This window comes from Neodiprion virginianus, chromosome 3, assembly GCF_021901495.1.
Source record: "Neodiprion virginianus isolate iyNeoVirg1 chromosome 3, iyNeoVirg1.1, whole genome shotgun sequence".
Lineage (NCBI taxonomy): Eukaryota > Metazoa > Arthropoda > Insecta > Hymenoptera > Diprionidae > Neodiprion > Neodiprion virginianus.
Window position 1 is genome coordinate 22,196,752 of NC_060879.1, and position 16,401 is coordinate 22,213,152.

Consider the following 16,401-nt stretch of genomic DNA (forward strand, 5'->3'; position numbering starts at 1 on the left):
CAATCTCGGTCCCTGGGCGCGGCGATAGTTGCATATTTGCAACGCACGAATGCAGCGGCTCCAAAGAATCAAAAACCCTCCGCGAAACGCTCTCCTGGGTTATTTCCCTCAGGATAAGAGCCATAAGCATTGTGCCACGCAAGCGATAACTTATGGGAAGACATGGAGCGCTGTTGATGTTGCCAACCTGCCATCAGTCCCCGCTCTTGTCTTCGTCCTCATCATTTGGGTGCCCCTATGTAACTACATTCGAAAGCCGTGAATATTTTCCGATCAAACTCACAGGATCAGGAGATCCGACTCACATTGTCTCGGTTGATAAATCTGATTACAATGCGCCGAGTTATTCCGGAGATATTAATTGTCAAATTTGTCGGAGTAACACAACTTTCTCTTCTTCCCTGGACCGTTTTTACCAGACAGCCGCCAGAAGTCTCGATATTTACTGAACTATTGAACGGGTCGGTTTTAAATTTGATCCATGGCGTCGTGCCATCGAAATTTCAAACTTTGTTGATTCTGGAGTAAATCCTATTCTGCATTCGGTCAGGAAAAGAAAACATAATCGTGTGGTACCGAATGGGTGTCCGAGGAGGCTAACTTGATTCTCGTTGAAGCAAAAACATGAATGATAATGAAATGTTTATTGTACAGTGAGGTTACATAACATGTGTTATAATTGTAATAATTAATAGCTTGAGCAACTTCTCGCGTGATAAATAATACTGATATGCACATTTTCAGTTACAGGTTCGATGGAATGATGAAGATGACCAGGGATGTCCTCAGTCTCCTTGAATCACGTACGCAGACTCTGAGTAAGTAAGTGACTATGAGAGAAATTTATCAACAGTAATAATTTCTGGAGTAGACAGACGTAGATAACGAATCAATCGAATGAAACTTCGTTGGTGATGATCCTTATTACACCGGCATTAATCAATAACAACTACTGACAATATTCCACGATGTATCCATTACGAAAATGAAACATCAGGGTATTCCCAGAGGCTGGAAGGGATCGGTCAAATTTATTGATACGTACACTGCGAAATGAGGAGGTTCGATAAGACTTTAACAAAAGATACGCTAGGTGAAGAAGCAATTGTACCGATATAAAACACGGAGGTCCGTACTTTCATACCCTTTCACTCGCGATGGCTTCCGCTATCAAAGAACCTATGGAAAAACGGTTGTTCACTCGTCGTAACTCGGAAAGGTTACTGCTCCCTATGGTACGACCGTGTTGACGATTCTCTCTGTAGAAAATATTACAATTGGAAGAATGGTACCACGCATGTTCACGGCATCATTCTATAAAGCATGTTGATTCGCATATATTCTTGTGAATTTCTATAAATCTGGTGGCCGAACTTGCTTACAATTATTTATTTTGATCGATAGGTTCGCCAGATCCGTAAGGTCGATGAACAGCCTTCGAGCGATATTAATCGGATTGTGAATTCGTACGCGCGTTTGAGGGTTGAAATCAAACATTTGATACCGTTCGGACAAAAAAGTTTATTATTTAGTCAATAGATAGGATAAATATATAAATACAATACATACGAGCGAACTTCTTGGATATTTGAAATTGCACTCCACGGTACATAAATAATTAAAGTTAAGGTTGCTGCTGCAACGTTACTCATGCAACGAAAACTTGTTGGTCTATAAGCCGTTTTCTCATGTACTAATCAGTTGAAGTACACAGGAAACTTCCCTGCTTTCCATATTTAGACATTTGTATCGATAAGTTTCTTGAAACACCAATAAACATGAAATAATTTAGCTACGTTACGTATACCTGTATAAATACTCGTTTACATATTATTTTCAAATTCTCACAAACGACGCGACGAAAACAGCAGGTACATTTAATCGTCATTAAAAATTTTTGGCTAAAAGTAAATCCTTATACGTCGTTGAACACGATATCGATCACATCCTTTGGCGATTGGCCGTTGAGAAGATAATTGTAATACTCGTTCTGAGGAATCCATAGCTTCGGATCGTGATTCTCCTGAAACCCGAGAGAGTGCCAAAATTTCCTCTCACCAAAGTTTGCGTGTCCAGCCATGTAAAGATCGTCGTGCTTTGCGATGTGAAGGTAACGTAGCGCCTCCGCGTCGCTTTCCACTCTATCCCAACGCTGTCCTACCTTGGGCGTGCTGAAGAATAATGTAACACACTGTCAATGCCGTTTCGATAACCGGCGGAATGCGTCAGGCGTATCGTACTCACCCGTTAGTTGCGAAAGACATCCACAAATCGATCAGCCTCTTTTGCATGTGTCGGTCATTGGGCGTTGTCGTTGCGTTGAAAAACGTGTACAGCACGTATCCCAAATCATCGAGGTGGCTGACTCCTTCGCAACGCGTGAAAGAAAAATTTGTTAGCGACGCTCTTGATTCGCGACAGAATTTTGAAGATTTTACGTAACGATAATAATGCTCTTCATTCTGCTCGATGATAACTTACCAAAGTTCGTTCGTTTGCCGGTGAGAGCTTCGGTTACGCTGTGCTCTCCTCTGTATGAGAAGTAGTAAAACAGGACGGGGCTTTTTGTAACTCGTGCTTGTAATTTCGCAGCTTCCGCGGCGTGGTAGAAGTACAAACGATCGCTGCGCATTTTTACGATCCTGCGGAATGTCAAATTGCTGATCTCTTGGTCTCCGAAGTAATGTTTCCGTATCAACTTAGAGACCTGGGCTTGGTCAGCCGTTGGAACCGTGTAATTGAAATCCAGTAAATAAGGCGCGATCGTTTCCCATTTGTCATTCAGATCCTTTAGCTGCATTTTGTTTACCGTAAGCACTGAAAATATGCAATCAAGAATTGTTAACAACGGCGAAAGCATATCGCTACATCGTATAATTTACAATCAGACGAACGCGTGACTTACGGGCTGCCGGAAAGAGGCCATCTTCGCTAACGACGCTCGTGATCCAGGGTAGATCCTGAACTCTCTTGGACTTGAGTGATTCGATGGGCGGACGATCGATGAAAGTAAATTCGTCATCCGCGACCCCCTTTTCAACCACCGGACCGAAAGGAACGAAGGGGTTGTCCAACCATCCCTAATGTTACATAGACGTATGATAACGAGACCTAACAGTATGATTCCGTAGCGAAGAGTCGCGTCGAGAATTTTTCGAATGGTCACAAGCCGATCGCTGTGTTCCACTTACCTGAAATTGGCTCGTTGCATTGACGATGTCGCTCGCCTTTCGTGTTCTCAGACATTTCACCATGACTTTGACGTCGTTATCTGGACATTTTAATATCGTGGCTAACTTCTTGGCCTTCTCCAGAGACCCCTTGGTCTGACCCCAGCTGTTCAAAGCAGTACCGCTTATCGAAATTCCTCCTAAGAGAGAAGAAGTGATATGGTTTTAAACGATCCGAAAGAGGACGGCAGGGATTGGATTTTTTTTTCCGTCAAGTCGTTGAATCAGTTATACGCACTGTGAAACAAGCCTTTGGTGACGTTCGTCAGGTAGTGATACTGGACGCTGACACCTCCCGCGCTTTGCCCAACGATCGTTACGCTCTTTCGATCCCCGCCGAAGTACTCGATGTAATCCTGGACCCATCGAAGCGCGGCTACTTGATCCTTGAGTCCGAGGTTCCCGGGCACCGTGTCGTCCTCCGTACTGAGGAATCCTGAACGTACGTTGAAAATTGTAGAATTTCTCAAACGTTGTCGAAGAAACTTGACGCGAGCCAAGACTTACCCAGTGGTCCCAGTCTGTAATTAATCGTGACCAGCACGACGTCTCTGTCAAGCAAATATTGGGGTCCGTACATGCCGCCGCTTCCGGATCTAAACGCGCCTCCGGGAATGAAGAATATCACGGGTAGCGGCTTGCTTGCTTTCGTGGATTTCATAACCGGGGTATAGATGTTGAGGTACAGACAATCCTCCGATTGGGTCATTCCGCTTGGACCCATCAGTTGTGTCATGAGACTGTATTGCATGCAAGTCGAACTGACTTGATTCGCGATCAAGGCGTCCAGCCACGGCGAGACGGGTCTTGCGACCTAAGTAATTGTGAAAATTTGGATTATAGAATCACGTATCACGCAGTGCGCCGATACTGTGGAACAGTTCCGTAAGTGCGGCGTCGGAAATAGACTCACCTTGAACCTTAACTCTCCCATCGGCGGCTCGGCGTAAGGTACACCTTCGTAAGCTGCGTACGAACGGTTTCCACTCGAAATACTGTAGCGCCCTATAATTAGTCCCAACGGCGTAACGACTCCCGGTCCCGAACGCCTCTGTCCTCTCGTGAGGCAAAGAGCACATCCCAGCAGAATCATCGTTGCAATAGTCGACTTCATCGTGTTCGTTGTTTCGCAGAGCACCGGCTACTACTGAATAGACTACTTTGCAATAATGCTCTACTCTATATATATATACGGTTCTCCATGTCCTGCTTGATAAGCGTGATCTTATTCCCGTCACGGAAGTGTCATTTTTCTGCCGTCTAGAAGTGTATTTTCGCGAAAGTTACGGATCGTGGGGAAATATCCGGAAATCCGTACCAGTGTTTATCCGCGTACGCAAGTGTCTCGGCCACGTGCGTTTTGCATCAATCCTAACCGCTAACAATCTTTCCAGAAGGATTGGTTCTTTACTTATCACGTTCGACAGGATGTCCTAAGAGTTCCGGCATGGCTGAAGAACATGAATACTTCGAGTCGCAGAAAAAATGTGGGGTACTAAGGCAGTAGAATTTTCTGAAACGTATTTTTTAAGTCGTGACCTTCGATTTGACCTCGACAATGACCTTGAAGGTCATTTTAAGGCCAAGCTGATTTCTTTTTACAACGGGGCTCATGCTTTTCGCTCGGAAATAGTATGATCGAGAACTGCCTCTCTTTCGGGTATCCGGATTATCCGAACGATCCGGATTTACCGGGTTCAATGCTTCAAATTCGGATATCCGGACTCGAGTACCCGAACTATCCGGACTATTCGAATAGTTGGAGCAGTTGATTTCTTTGGATACTTCAAACATCCAAATAATAGGAATAGTTCGTTTTCCCGTACGGGGTTTGTGTTAAGATTGACGTATTACAAATATTAAAGCTACGTGTTGGTTATAACTACTATTATGTGTATACTTATGAAAACGTATGCGAATTGACTATAAATTTACTACGCCGAATGGATCGAGAGTACGATTTCCGTACAGCAAAGTGGAATTCCCATACATTCCGTATGAATTTGACGGATTATTTACAATTTTACTAAACTGTGTTGAAAAAATACACAACTTTTTTTGAAATTTCCTAAACTTGTGGTGTAAACGCCATTCACTTGCGAATCCCGTAACAATTGTTCTGGACATATTAATTATCCGTATACTCCAATTATACTGATTCTACTTACATCCGGATAACCGAATCACCGGGATATACTTGAACGATTCGTATTTGAATTTTCATAAGTACTTGGTCCGAGCAATTCGGATATCTGAATAATTTGGATCCACTTGTAAGCACTAGCTTAGACCAAGGACCAGCCGCGATGTAGGAACGTGTGATGGGTTCTTGAGGTCGGTGAAAGCATCTGCTATCTTTAATTTTTATAACCCAACATCGGATTCGCTTTTAGCGACCTCAGAAACCTATTACACGAACCTACGTCGTGATTCGTCCATGGTCTAAGCCGAGTGTTTGACCTTGAGACTACCCTCAGAGGTCAAGATTTGTAGTTCCAAAAGTTGTATCAAAATCATAGTCTCGATCAGATAGTCAAGAAAAAATCCTAGACCGCAGCATCCAATGTTTTGTCACGACTCGAAATATTAAAGTTATTCAGTTGCGTCCCTGACCGTTTGGGACACCCTGCACATTAAAATTCGAAGAATTCATTTTAAACGCAATTGCTTTTATGATCGACGAATCGTGGTAATTCAGTTGGCCAATATTACAATCTGGATTATTTAATTCGCGTTCATAGATGTTCTTACCAAAATTGTCATCTACGTCAAATGGAAAACGAAACGGGCTAACAAGAACAGTCCTTGTACCGATGAAAGTAATAAGAAAAATTTTCCGTGATGCCTCTTACATTCGAAATTCTCTTATTGGTTCACAATAAGTAGATCTTTACAGTATTTTTTTTTATACGCGGCTCGTGTTAGGGTACCAGAGTTACCGGAATGATGTAATACTTCCGGAAACAAGTTTTCCAGCACGATCGGTTACGTTGGCGCAGCTGCAATTGAAGTCTATAAATATAACTAACAATTCAGACCGCATCCTACGGAGGTTTTATTCCTCTAATCAACAGTGACGTTAATAAAGTTTTACCACAGATTACTGACGCAGGCAGATATACGGGATTCCAAGATTAGTTTTCCTGGTGATTGAAAATGGACTCCATCAACTGAACATTGAATGATCTTATCTATATTGTAATTCATTATACAAACTTCACGTTTTTAATTAAGTGACACACGGGTTTCATTTACGGTTTTTGGTATATTCTCTCGAAAAGGGATAAAGAGCCAAAAATTGTCTTCTCCAAATTTTGCGTTGCCGTCCATACGAATCCCATCCGGTGATGCAATGTGAAGATAACGCATATGGGAAATTTTTGCCGACTTTCGGGGAAACCAACCAAGAATGTCATGAAAGAATGACATCATCCGTCTCTGTATGCCTACTACGTAGTGCTTTCCGAAATCAATGCTGAGATAATAACACCTTTCTATTTTTGCGTTTTACAATTTATGGTCAACTTAACAATAATTTGTAAAACTGAAATACGTAATCTTTCGAATGATAAGTCTGTTACCCTTTGTTGCACTTTGCAATTGATAAAATCAAATTATTTCTTTATTCCAACGATTCAGACATCGCAGCAAACTATTCTTAGACGTAATTTCGAATCTACATTTGAAATTTGTTTGTTTTTTTTTTTTTTTATTTATTTGAAATTGTAAAAAAATTTGGTGCTAGTCATGATTCTATTTTGAAACTAAGAAAGATATCGACCAAAATCACAATTAATCTGGCTATTTAAACGATTTCGGGCAGGATGCTTTTATTACAACAGGATTCATGTGGAATAATTTTAAAGATACGAAATACGATTATTCTTGATATTCAGAACGGAGGTGAAGAACATGTTAAAAAAAGCTTGCATACGTGTTGTAACGCTAAATTCTGTTACCCTCGAAGGAGGACTTACCGTTGACACTTTGGCGCGATTCTCCACTTATTCAAAATATTAAACTATAACAAAATAAATTATGTTGGGCGCCAGACGCGTTAGCGTCGATTTTCAAACAATAATACGAATCAATAAAAATAACACGAAACCGTACGAAAAATAAATATAGAACCCGTTGTATGACTGGCTAGGCTCAGGTACTCACACGTACGAACTGGTAGAGTGGCAGTATTCAAGGCAGCTAACAATAATTACAGAATTAAAGAAAATAATGAAATAAAGAATAAACTCAAGTCAGAAGGAAAATCAACAGGTCAATGGATCATATATTGTCGAGAAGGTTACATGGTTGAGACAGGCAAATGAAATAGTATCGACAGCGGTAGTTAATAAAATAGCAATCGTTGTTCACAATAATTTCGGTAGAATAGAATTAAACGGTAGCTTTGAAACGAGAGACGGCAGTTAACAGAGAAAAATGAACGTAGGTCCGGAGATGCGATATAATGCAAGAATTTATTTAAAACTACACGTCACTGGGCGACGTGATCTTACCCGAGGTACAAATGACGCTACGAAAATTATTATTCCGTCAATCAGAAACGAGAGAACTTTACTGCAATCGGTAGAAAACAAGGTAACGATAGCTCGGTAGATAATACGACGAATTTACCATAGGTTATAACCAGTACGAGAGGTTGACATTCATTAACAATTTACAAAATCTGTAGCGTAAACGATCGACTAGATAACTTTCGGTAGAATTATTCATAAACGATAGAATCAATAATTTGTAATGACTACGGACCTGAGGAATTAAACAACGAATTCCTAAACATAACTTTTGAGAGAATACGAAATACAAAATTATGAGAGAGTGAGAATTTCGGAGAGTTCACAAAATAAAGAAATACACTAAATACACCGCAGTACAAAAGAATCAAGAATAATACGCGGAACTTAACTTAACAAGATACAGAGAAAAGAATAACAGGGAAAAATAATATAAAATTGCCAATAGCAATAGAAAAAAAAGGTGCGGTAATATTTAGAGGCTGATTCTACGCTCGGTTGTACTCCAAGGAACTCGATATACGATACAATAGGCATAAAAATAAATAAAAATATAATAAGCAATAACAGAAATAAAATATAAGGCACACTACTATTACAAAAAAGTATGAAATGAAACGTAAAGCCAATAGGGCTCAAAATACGATAGAAAATACAGAAGCAGGCTAATAGAGATTCACAAATAATCAGAAAAGTCATAAATACAAAAGAAATAATTATTCGGCAGTTACGAGGTCACTCAGACACGAAAATAATTAATTACTGTAATAATGTAGTCACACGGCGGTTTACTGCATCGCGAATCCGTGGACCATGATTCACACAAAACTGGTATCACACGATGCTACCAAGAAACGATAAATACAATATTAAAAGCCGTGGACCATGATTCACACAAAGTCGATGACCATAAGAAGGAATACAAATTATGAGCAACTTCGTAACGATACAATACAAAGGGGCTATTTCCGCGTCAACCGGATCAGTCATCTCTCAGATATTTTTTCAATTTGGCATGTGGATTGTGTAGGGGGAGTTAGATTTTTGTGCCAAAGCGTGAATCTCATAATGCAAAATTCGATTTTTTATTAACAATAACAAATTAGACTCCCATTTTTTTCAAAAATTCATAACTTCGACAAAAAATTAGATACAATGTATTTTTTTTTTCAAATTACGCGGAAAGGTCCATAGAATTTAAAAAAAAATACGAAATGGTAAGAAAAAGTTGTTATCGATTGTTTATTTAACAATTAATTTTTCAAAGATTTTTAAAACAGTGACTGACACGATCAAAAAATTTTTTTAAAATTCTGACATATTCCTTGAAGTGTACTACAACCTGTGAATTAATTCCAGAGGGGTGTTTTTCTTCGTTTTCGAGTAAAAAATCATTAAAGGTATCGATGCGCATGAAATTGCGGCGCGCCGAGTCTCTACGTAATGGCGGGCGGCCGGTTGCCATCCACCGCTACCCCGCGGTGGCGTCGCAGCGTTATTTTAGAGTCATTTTCACGATGTAGGACATGATTGAAGAATCTGAAAAAAATACTGTACCTTGACAAGGCCTGCTCAAAGCGATAAGTGAAGTTTCAAGAATGTGTTTTCATTTTAAAATAAGTAGCAAGTTATGTAATTATTATCATTTATGTGCACTCTCATGGTGTGTAACCGTTATTTTGAATCTCTGTAATAAAAAAACGGTGAAAAACACATTCCTGAAACTTCACTTATCGCTTTGAGCAGGCCTTGTCAAGGTGCAGTATTTTTTTCAGATTCTTCAATCATGTCCTACACCGTGAAAATGACTAATTGTAAAATAACGCTGCGACGCCACCGCGGGGTAGCGGTGGATGGCAACCGGCCGCCCGCCATTACGTAGAGACTCGGCGCGCCGCAATTTCATGCGCATCGACACCTTCAATGGTTTTTAACTCAAAAACGAAGAAAAACACCCCTCTGGAATTAATTCACAGGTTGAAGTACAGTTCAAGAAACATGTCAGAATGTTAAAAAAATTTTTTGATCGTGTCAGTCACTGTTTTAAAAATCTTTGAAAAATTAACTGTTAAATAAACAATCGATAACAACTTTTTTTTACCATTTCGTATTTTTTTTTAAATTCTATGGAGCTTTCCGCGTAATTTGAAAAAAAAAATATATTGTATCTAATTTTTTGCCGAAGTTATGAGTTTTTGAAAAAAAATGGGAGTCTAATTTGTTATTGTTAATAAAAAATCGAATTTTGCATTATGAGATTCGCGCTTTGGCACAAAAATCTAACTCCCCCTACACAATCCACATGCCAAATTGAAAAAATATCTGAGAGATGACTGATCCGGTTGACGCGGAATAGCCCAAAGGCAGAAGCCTTACCTTAGTCGGTGACTTCAGGCACACAACACTGAATTTATTTTTAATTATAACTTAGAATTCGCAAAACGGAACGGAAGAAAGGAAGGATGAAACGGATTTACAGGAGAAATCTAACGATAGAACGAACGATAGTAGTGATAAAACGGTAGCGGGATGATCAACGATAGAAACGATAGGGAAACGGTAGCGGTAAAAGGAGAAGTATCGGTAGCTTGAATCGGGAGGATAAAAGAAATTCGATACTGTCACCCAGCAGGTCCAGTGTAAAATAGCAGGAGGTCGGAGTTCGGCTTGCCGATCTCGCGGTTGTCGTGAGATGATTCTTTTCCCCTTTGATTGGTTGGTTGACCCCCACCGCAAATAGGCCATCCCCCTGTGGCGAATATTGGTTACGGCGTGGTCAAGCGTTTTCGAAAATGACCACTAGATGCGGCGTAATGTGCTGCTCGTGATTTCCTCATTGACACCAACTCGTACGATTTAATAGCTGCTTCAGTTTACTGTCCAGGTTGCCTATCATCGGGAACTTCTTTGAAAGAGGCATACACAGGGTGCCTCTCGGTCAGAATTACCGAGTGGAGAGTGACGCCTCACTGTTCACTTCCACCGGCTTTTGTACAGGCAGTAGCCGGCTGCCTATACCCGAAGTCGTGCAGTCAGACGGTTGGCTAAACCGTGGACCACGACCCACACAATTAGACCTTGCCGACAGGAAGGCTGCGTCGATCCTCGCAACGATGGCTTTATCAATCTGGACGTAGTGGTTTGGAGTCGGTCCGGCACCAGGCCGGTAAGTCGGAAGATGGCAGGCTACGGTCTGCGCTTCACGCCATCCTTGCGGCATCCGATAGAGCGGGCGGCTGGTTCCTCCTTGAGGAGCGGTGCCCTCGGCCGTCGGGAGGATTTTTATATCCCTGTTCACCGGCAGTCGAGGCGATACGGAAGGTTCGGGTGGATGCTACCCCAGGTGTATATAAAGGTGCACCAAGGTAGCCAGTATAGTCTGATTAGACCGTCGGTAGGCGAAGTCGTCGAGAGCTGGAAACGGTAGATATCGGTCCCTCGGTGGTCGGGATCGTTGTCGTCCAAGTACCTTATTAGCGTGCGCCGAAGCGCGAAATACAGAATTTACAAAGAAAGAATTAGTTAAAAGTAGTTATTGCCTATTTTGTATCGAGTTCGGTTGGAGTACCCTGCTGAGGACGCGTAAACTAGAAATAATAACGGTTGTGTGCCCTTGTGACGGGCGACTCTGAAACGCCACGTTACAGTGTGTAAACACATGTGCACTGTGGTTAGACGGGAACAACAATTACAATTAGTGACTAGAAAAAAATCGATACTAAATACAATTGTATCTTATGATTGAACAAAATTTTAACACAAATTGCAGATATGATTAGTAACTAGATGTCAAAAAGTTTCCTACATATTACAATCGTAATTGACAATTAGTTTTTTTTTTTTTTTTATCTCATTACAAATTGCAATTGTAATCAGTAATTTGTCTAGCCTCTAGCTGGCCCAAACAAACTGGGTTTTACTCTATGATCTATAATAGGACGCCACGCATGCGGTTCCTCAAGCATCGTAGAGGCGCGGATGTCATGTGGCACCGATTGACTGGCTCCGGAACACGTTACTACCGCTTCCTTCCGCCGCACACTCGTCGTGCATGGTAATCGGTGCTTATTACGATACGCTAGTCGTATGACTAGTAAGCTAAACGATAGTCGAATATCCGATTATATTGTATTAGCATCGATTTGATGTACGAAGTTTTTAAAAATTTTTCTTTGAAACTCTTGGATGGGTCGAAATGTACGTGAAATTCCACGCCGTTTGATGATTATTGTTATTCATTTACTTGAGATTTTTCATTCCCTGAAACGGATTTAAAACTGGTTTTATAATAACAAATGTCGTAAACGAACGTTTCACCATTGCAAAAATTATTTCTAATTATTATTGATTCGTATTGGAAACAAACTGTTATAGGATCTCAGGCTAATTACTGAATCTATGTGATTTTTATGAACAAATTATTACACGAATATCCTGCTTACCGTAACAGTATTGTAGATACGTATGAATAAGTTATTTTTTTCGAGTATCGCAAAACGGCAGAAGGTTGATAAATTTGTAAGAAACAAACGCAGTGACAATCGATAATTGTTACTGATAGTAAATTTCACAGATTAATGTATTAATACATCACTTGGATATTGCAGCGTCTAGATGAAATTTTAATATTAATTCGGGGTTAACAAAGTTCAGCAGAAAAGTTAACTTTTCTCGACGAAAAAATATTCGATGAGGACATTTTTTATGATATTTGTGTTCCGCACAACGATGTTCAAGACCAGACCGAAGCCGTAGACAGTTGATGGCAATTCAATTCCGCCTTTCCGCCTTTAGCTCTCGTTCGCTTTCGCCACTTTTCCAAGGGGTTTTACGAATCAGCTAACAGCTTGTCGGAACTCAACATGGATGGAGAGCCATTGATATTTCAATCCAACGATAGCGACTGGTGAGAAAATACCTGTTGATCAAAGAGATTACTTTCAGCCCATCCAATATCGAATTTAATCATCATTGCTCTTTTCCTCCTTCTTCATTTGCGTTTGAAGATTCAAAAATATCAACATTCCATCGTAAATTGGCTTAAAAAGATCACAAGTGTCAACATGGATTACACTGAAGATTTGAGGAATACAAGGAATTGCAATGGATTACCTAAATTACAAGGTTCATGTAGGATTACAAAAGATAACAAAGGGCACATCAGATTATAGGGCATATGCACACCGGATTACAACAGCAACTTACCCTGTGGCCACACTTCTACTCATGCCAGATAGCATCATGTATTCACGAAGTGACGTAACAATTATTACAGTAACTTTGTTGCAAAGGAATCCTTCTCGATAAGTGTTCGTCGAAGGGGCAATAAGAATCGAACTAATAAAGTGAAAGAGACTTTTCACTCTTTACACAGACACATTTGGTTATTTAGATCATTGCTAATATAGACTATAATGTGATAACTTCGTAGAGTTCCAATCAAAGTTCTACCAAGAGGCCACGATCAGAGGTACACCGTATACATAATTACAGGTTTATCGACTTACTTAACTCACAGCTTCACGTACATTTTACACTGACGCATACTAATGACGAGAAATGCGAAAATGGTGTGATTAACACTGCGATAGAAAGAATGTTGCCCACTGCAGCAACTGGTCCAGGAGAATATAAAGACAAGATTGAGACAGATAAGGGCTGCTCACGATCGGGGTTTGATAAGGTTCCATAGTCGAGGTACAGATGTGGATTTGAACCCATCTGTCCTCTTCGAACCCTTGATTTTCGCATTTTGTGCAGTGGCTATGAAATGTACGAGGAAATTACTCAGAGGCCGTCAATACTTCCTACTTAATGTCAGGTATATACTGCCGATTTTAATCTGCGCAGCCAATTGAAACAAGCGGGGGTCTCGAAGCATTGTGCAGACCAATTTCTTACGTAAATTATATTATTAAACTCTCCGTACTCAGGATTACATTCGATAAAGACTTGCGAGGCCTTGTACGTGATACTGATCGTTAAGTGGGTTCACTCTTCGAATAATCTGAAAATTTTGGACGCTTCACTGGCTAATTCAGGATAAGTAATTTAAATTATTCAGCAGAATTCAAAGATAAACTATCTTATAAACCATCAGCTACATGTGTCGGAACTGATCGTCACACGTAAAACGTGCAGTGATAACGGAAAGTCGCATTCCTTTCACGTGATCTTTGCACAGATCTTTGTCTTGAAATTCACTGCTATGAAAAAACATCTCACGTATCCTGGAGAGCGAAGGACAAAATTACATAATTCCTATGGAAATGGCCGATAAAGTTTTCGTTTGCACATATCATGCAGCTTTTTGACGACAGTTTGTCGTATTTGTGACGAAAATATTGAGGACAATTTTGAAAGCAGTGCGGGAGATAACTGAAAACCTGTAACGTATTGACATTTTTCGCGACTTCCGTAAAATTGTTTCCGTAGTTTGTACTTCGGGGTTGAACTTGTCAGATAGCAGAAACCAATTATTTACTCTATCCTGCAACTGTCTACATATACATATATAGTAGAACCTGTACGCAACATCCGCTGGTAAATATTCTCTTCTAAAACACACGCGTGCTGTATTTCGAAGTCCGGTGATTACTTCAGTGAACTCATTGATATCGGCCAACTGTATTTTGTCTTTATGGTATCCGGTCCTCGTTACTTACAAATATTTGACTTTAAGCCATTGGTCGACACAAATCCATCAAGATGCCCGTTTTTTTTTTAAAACACTTTCTTCTTCTCTTCACTTAAAATTTGCCAGTAATCGCCACTCTGCGGCTGCCGCAAAACTTTACATCGACCGTTGTCACGTGTAAATCGATTAAATAATTACGCTAGTAAACGATCGCTCTCACGATGAAGACGTGGCGGCTAGGCTGGCAATTATTGTACTAATCACATCGAATTATCGTAAACTCGACGCTACGCGGCCGCCAAAACTTTGTCTATTAAATGAGTACGCTACACGATCTTCGCTGCGGGACATGGATGTGTTTGCACTTCGCATAGTCAACTGTTACGGAAATCGATTGGATGGAATGCGGTGCAAGTAGTTAATTGACATGCTACGATGTTGACTTGGAAACATCCTGTGCAAATCAGTACGGTGTCTTTCATCGTTACGCGGGTCGGAATATTTTACAAACCTAATGAGGGAGGTAGTCTCACATCTCAATGACTTTTTGTAATAATTTAAAATTTTTTACACATAAAAGAGAACGTTGTAAAGCAGCACGGAAAATTTTTTTGTTCCTTTTTGATGGTAAATCTTCCTGGTTACCTTTATTAGATCTGGCTTGCACGATATCTCAACTTTCACGCGTCTGAAAAAAAAAACAAAGAGATTATGAAAAATTACATTTTTCACGATCGTCTGAAGGAGAATCATGTAAATTTGATGAAAAAAAAAATATATACATATATTTAATGGCGCGAACTTTTGGAATTTTCTGCCTTTTTTCAACTTGAATTGTTTAAACAATGAATTAAATATTGATAAGTAATTTTCATAGTGCTTCAGAAAATAGCGACAAGTGTACGTTTTGATAGTTTCTTTTTTTTTTTCTTCAGATCGATGAAAGTTGTATGTACAAACTTTGAAATTATTGAATAAATTATACTACGAAAAAAAATTTACTAAAAAAAGGCATCGAAATGTGAGACTACACCCTTTAGACGTCAAAGGTTATCTCGAGGTGCATTCTTCGTGTTATCAGGAAAATGTGCGCCCTGCGGAATAGAGATATGGCCACTTGCCAAAGAACATTGAAGTACTTCTAGTGCTTACAGTAGTTAGTTGTCGCTGCAGTCGTCGTGCCATTGCCTTCGTTAGTTGTAACACTTTGCAGCTAGAATTTATACTGTCTCGATGATTTTGGGAAAGAATCCTAATCTGTTCTTGGTAAAGGTTAATGAGCTCATGCTGTACACTGATAAAAATTTCATTTGTTACAGTAACTAGAAAAATTCAATAAAACGGGTATCGTTAAAAAAACTGTTTGAACATTGTTGGAATTACGAAAAACGAGGTACTCGTAACCATTTTGCGCTGTCGTTGATCCTTTTTTGGTAATTCCAACGCAAAATCAGTTTGCGAGGTTTACTCTACTTTTTTAGTTAAACAAGGCTTTAACGTCAATTTATTCTTGCACAAGCGTTAAATTTTTTGGCAACAGTTGCAAGAAAATATAGTAACAGTGATCGTAATGAGAAAGAATAGTAACGGATACTAAACTTACTCGTAACAGCTAGAAAACTAATTTTCATTTTCTACCTAGAGAACTATATTTTTTGTTTGTGCTAAAAAATGAAGATAGTTAAGGACCCCGCGGTAACCGGAAGTAAAAATTTCTCTCAGTGTAGGAAGGTAAGGATTTTTTACATTTTTTTTCATCAGTTACGCTACTCTCTTCTTCTTCTTCTTCTTCTTCTTTGCTATTTTGGTATCTTTTAGAGAGAGCTTTTAGAGAGGTAGAGAGAGAGAGAAAGAGAAAGCGGAAAGAAGGGGTGCTGAGAGGAAGGAAATGCAGACGGAACTTAATTTAGTTCGCGGGCAGAAAAGAATATAACTATTACGTGGAGGCGGAAGTGCAGGCGAACGACGTTGCACCGGGATGCTACTTGTTCCGATGCACCGA

At 39.9% G+C, this 16,401-nt stretch overlaps 1 protein-coding gene and 1 long non-coding RNA gene across 2 annotated transcripts in view; one reads left to right on the forward strand and one right to left on the reverse strand.

Moving 5' to 3' along the window:
- The first annotated feature begins 750 nt into the window (after positions 1 to 750).
- LOC124300639 (uncharacterized) overlaps positions 751 to 16,401 on the forward strand; it is a 30,031-nt gene continuing 14,380 nt past the window's right edge. The window contains exon 1 of the long non-coding RNA XR_006907264.1: positions 751 to 818. This is a non-coding gene — a long non-coding RNA (uncharacterized LOC124300639). The remainder of the gene's footprint in view (positions 819 to 16,401) is intronic.
- On the reverse strand, positions 1,546 to 4,361 carry LOC124300638 (venom carboxylesterase-6-like). The gene is made up of 8 exons (XM_046754936.1): positions 4,144 to 4,361; positions 3,738 to 4,044; positions 3,469 to 3,666; positions 3,192 to 3,370; positions 2,906 to 3,080; positions 2,482 to 2,817; positions 2,245 to 2,368; positions 1,546 to 2,171 (listed from the first exon to the last, which is right to left on the reverse strand). Exons 1-8 carry the CDS (start codon positions 4,342 to 4,344, stop codon positions 1,916 to 1,918), a joined length of 1,776 nt encoding a protein of 591 aa, XP_046610892.1. The 5' UTR covers positions 4,345 to 4,361; the 3' UTR covers positions 1,546 to 1,915.

Coding starts and splice junctions, on each gene's coding strand:
- LOC124300638 (XM_046754936.1), bottom strand. CDS start 4,344: ATGAAGTCGACTATTGCAACGATGATTCTGCTGGGATGTGCTCTTTGC. Junction 2,818..2,905: donor TGGCCTCTTTCCGGCAGCCC/GTAAGTCACGCG, acceptor GCATATTTTCAG/TGCTTACGGTAAACAAAATG. Junction 2,369..2,481: donor CGGCAAACGAACGAACTTTG/GTAAGTTATCAT, acceptor CGCGTTGCGAAG/GAGTCAGCCACCTCGATGAT.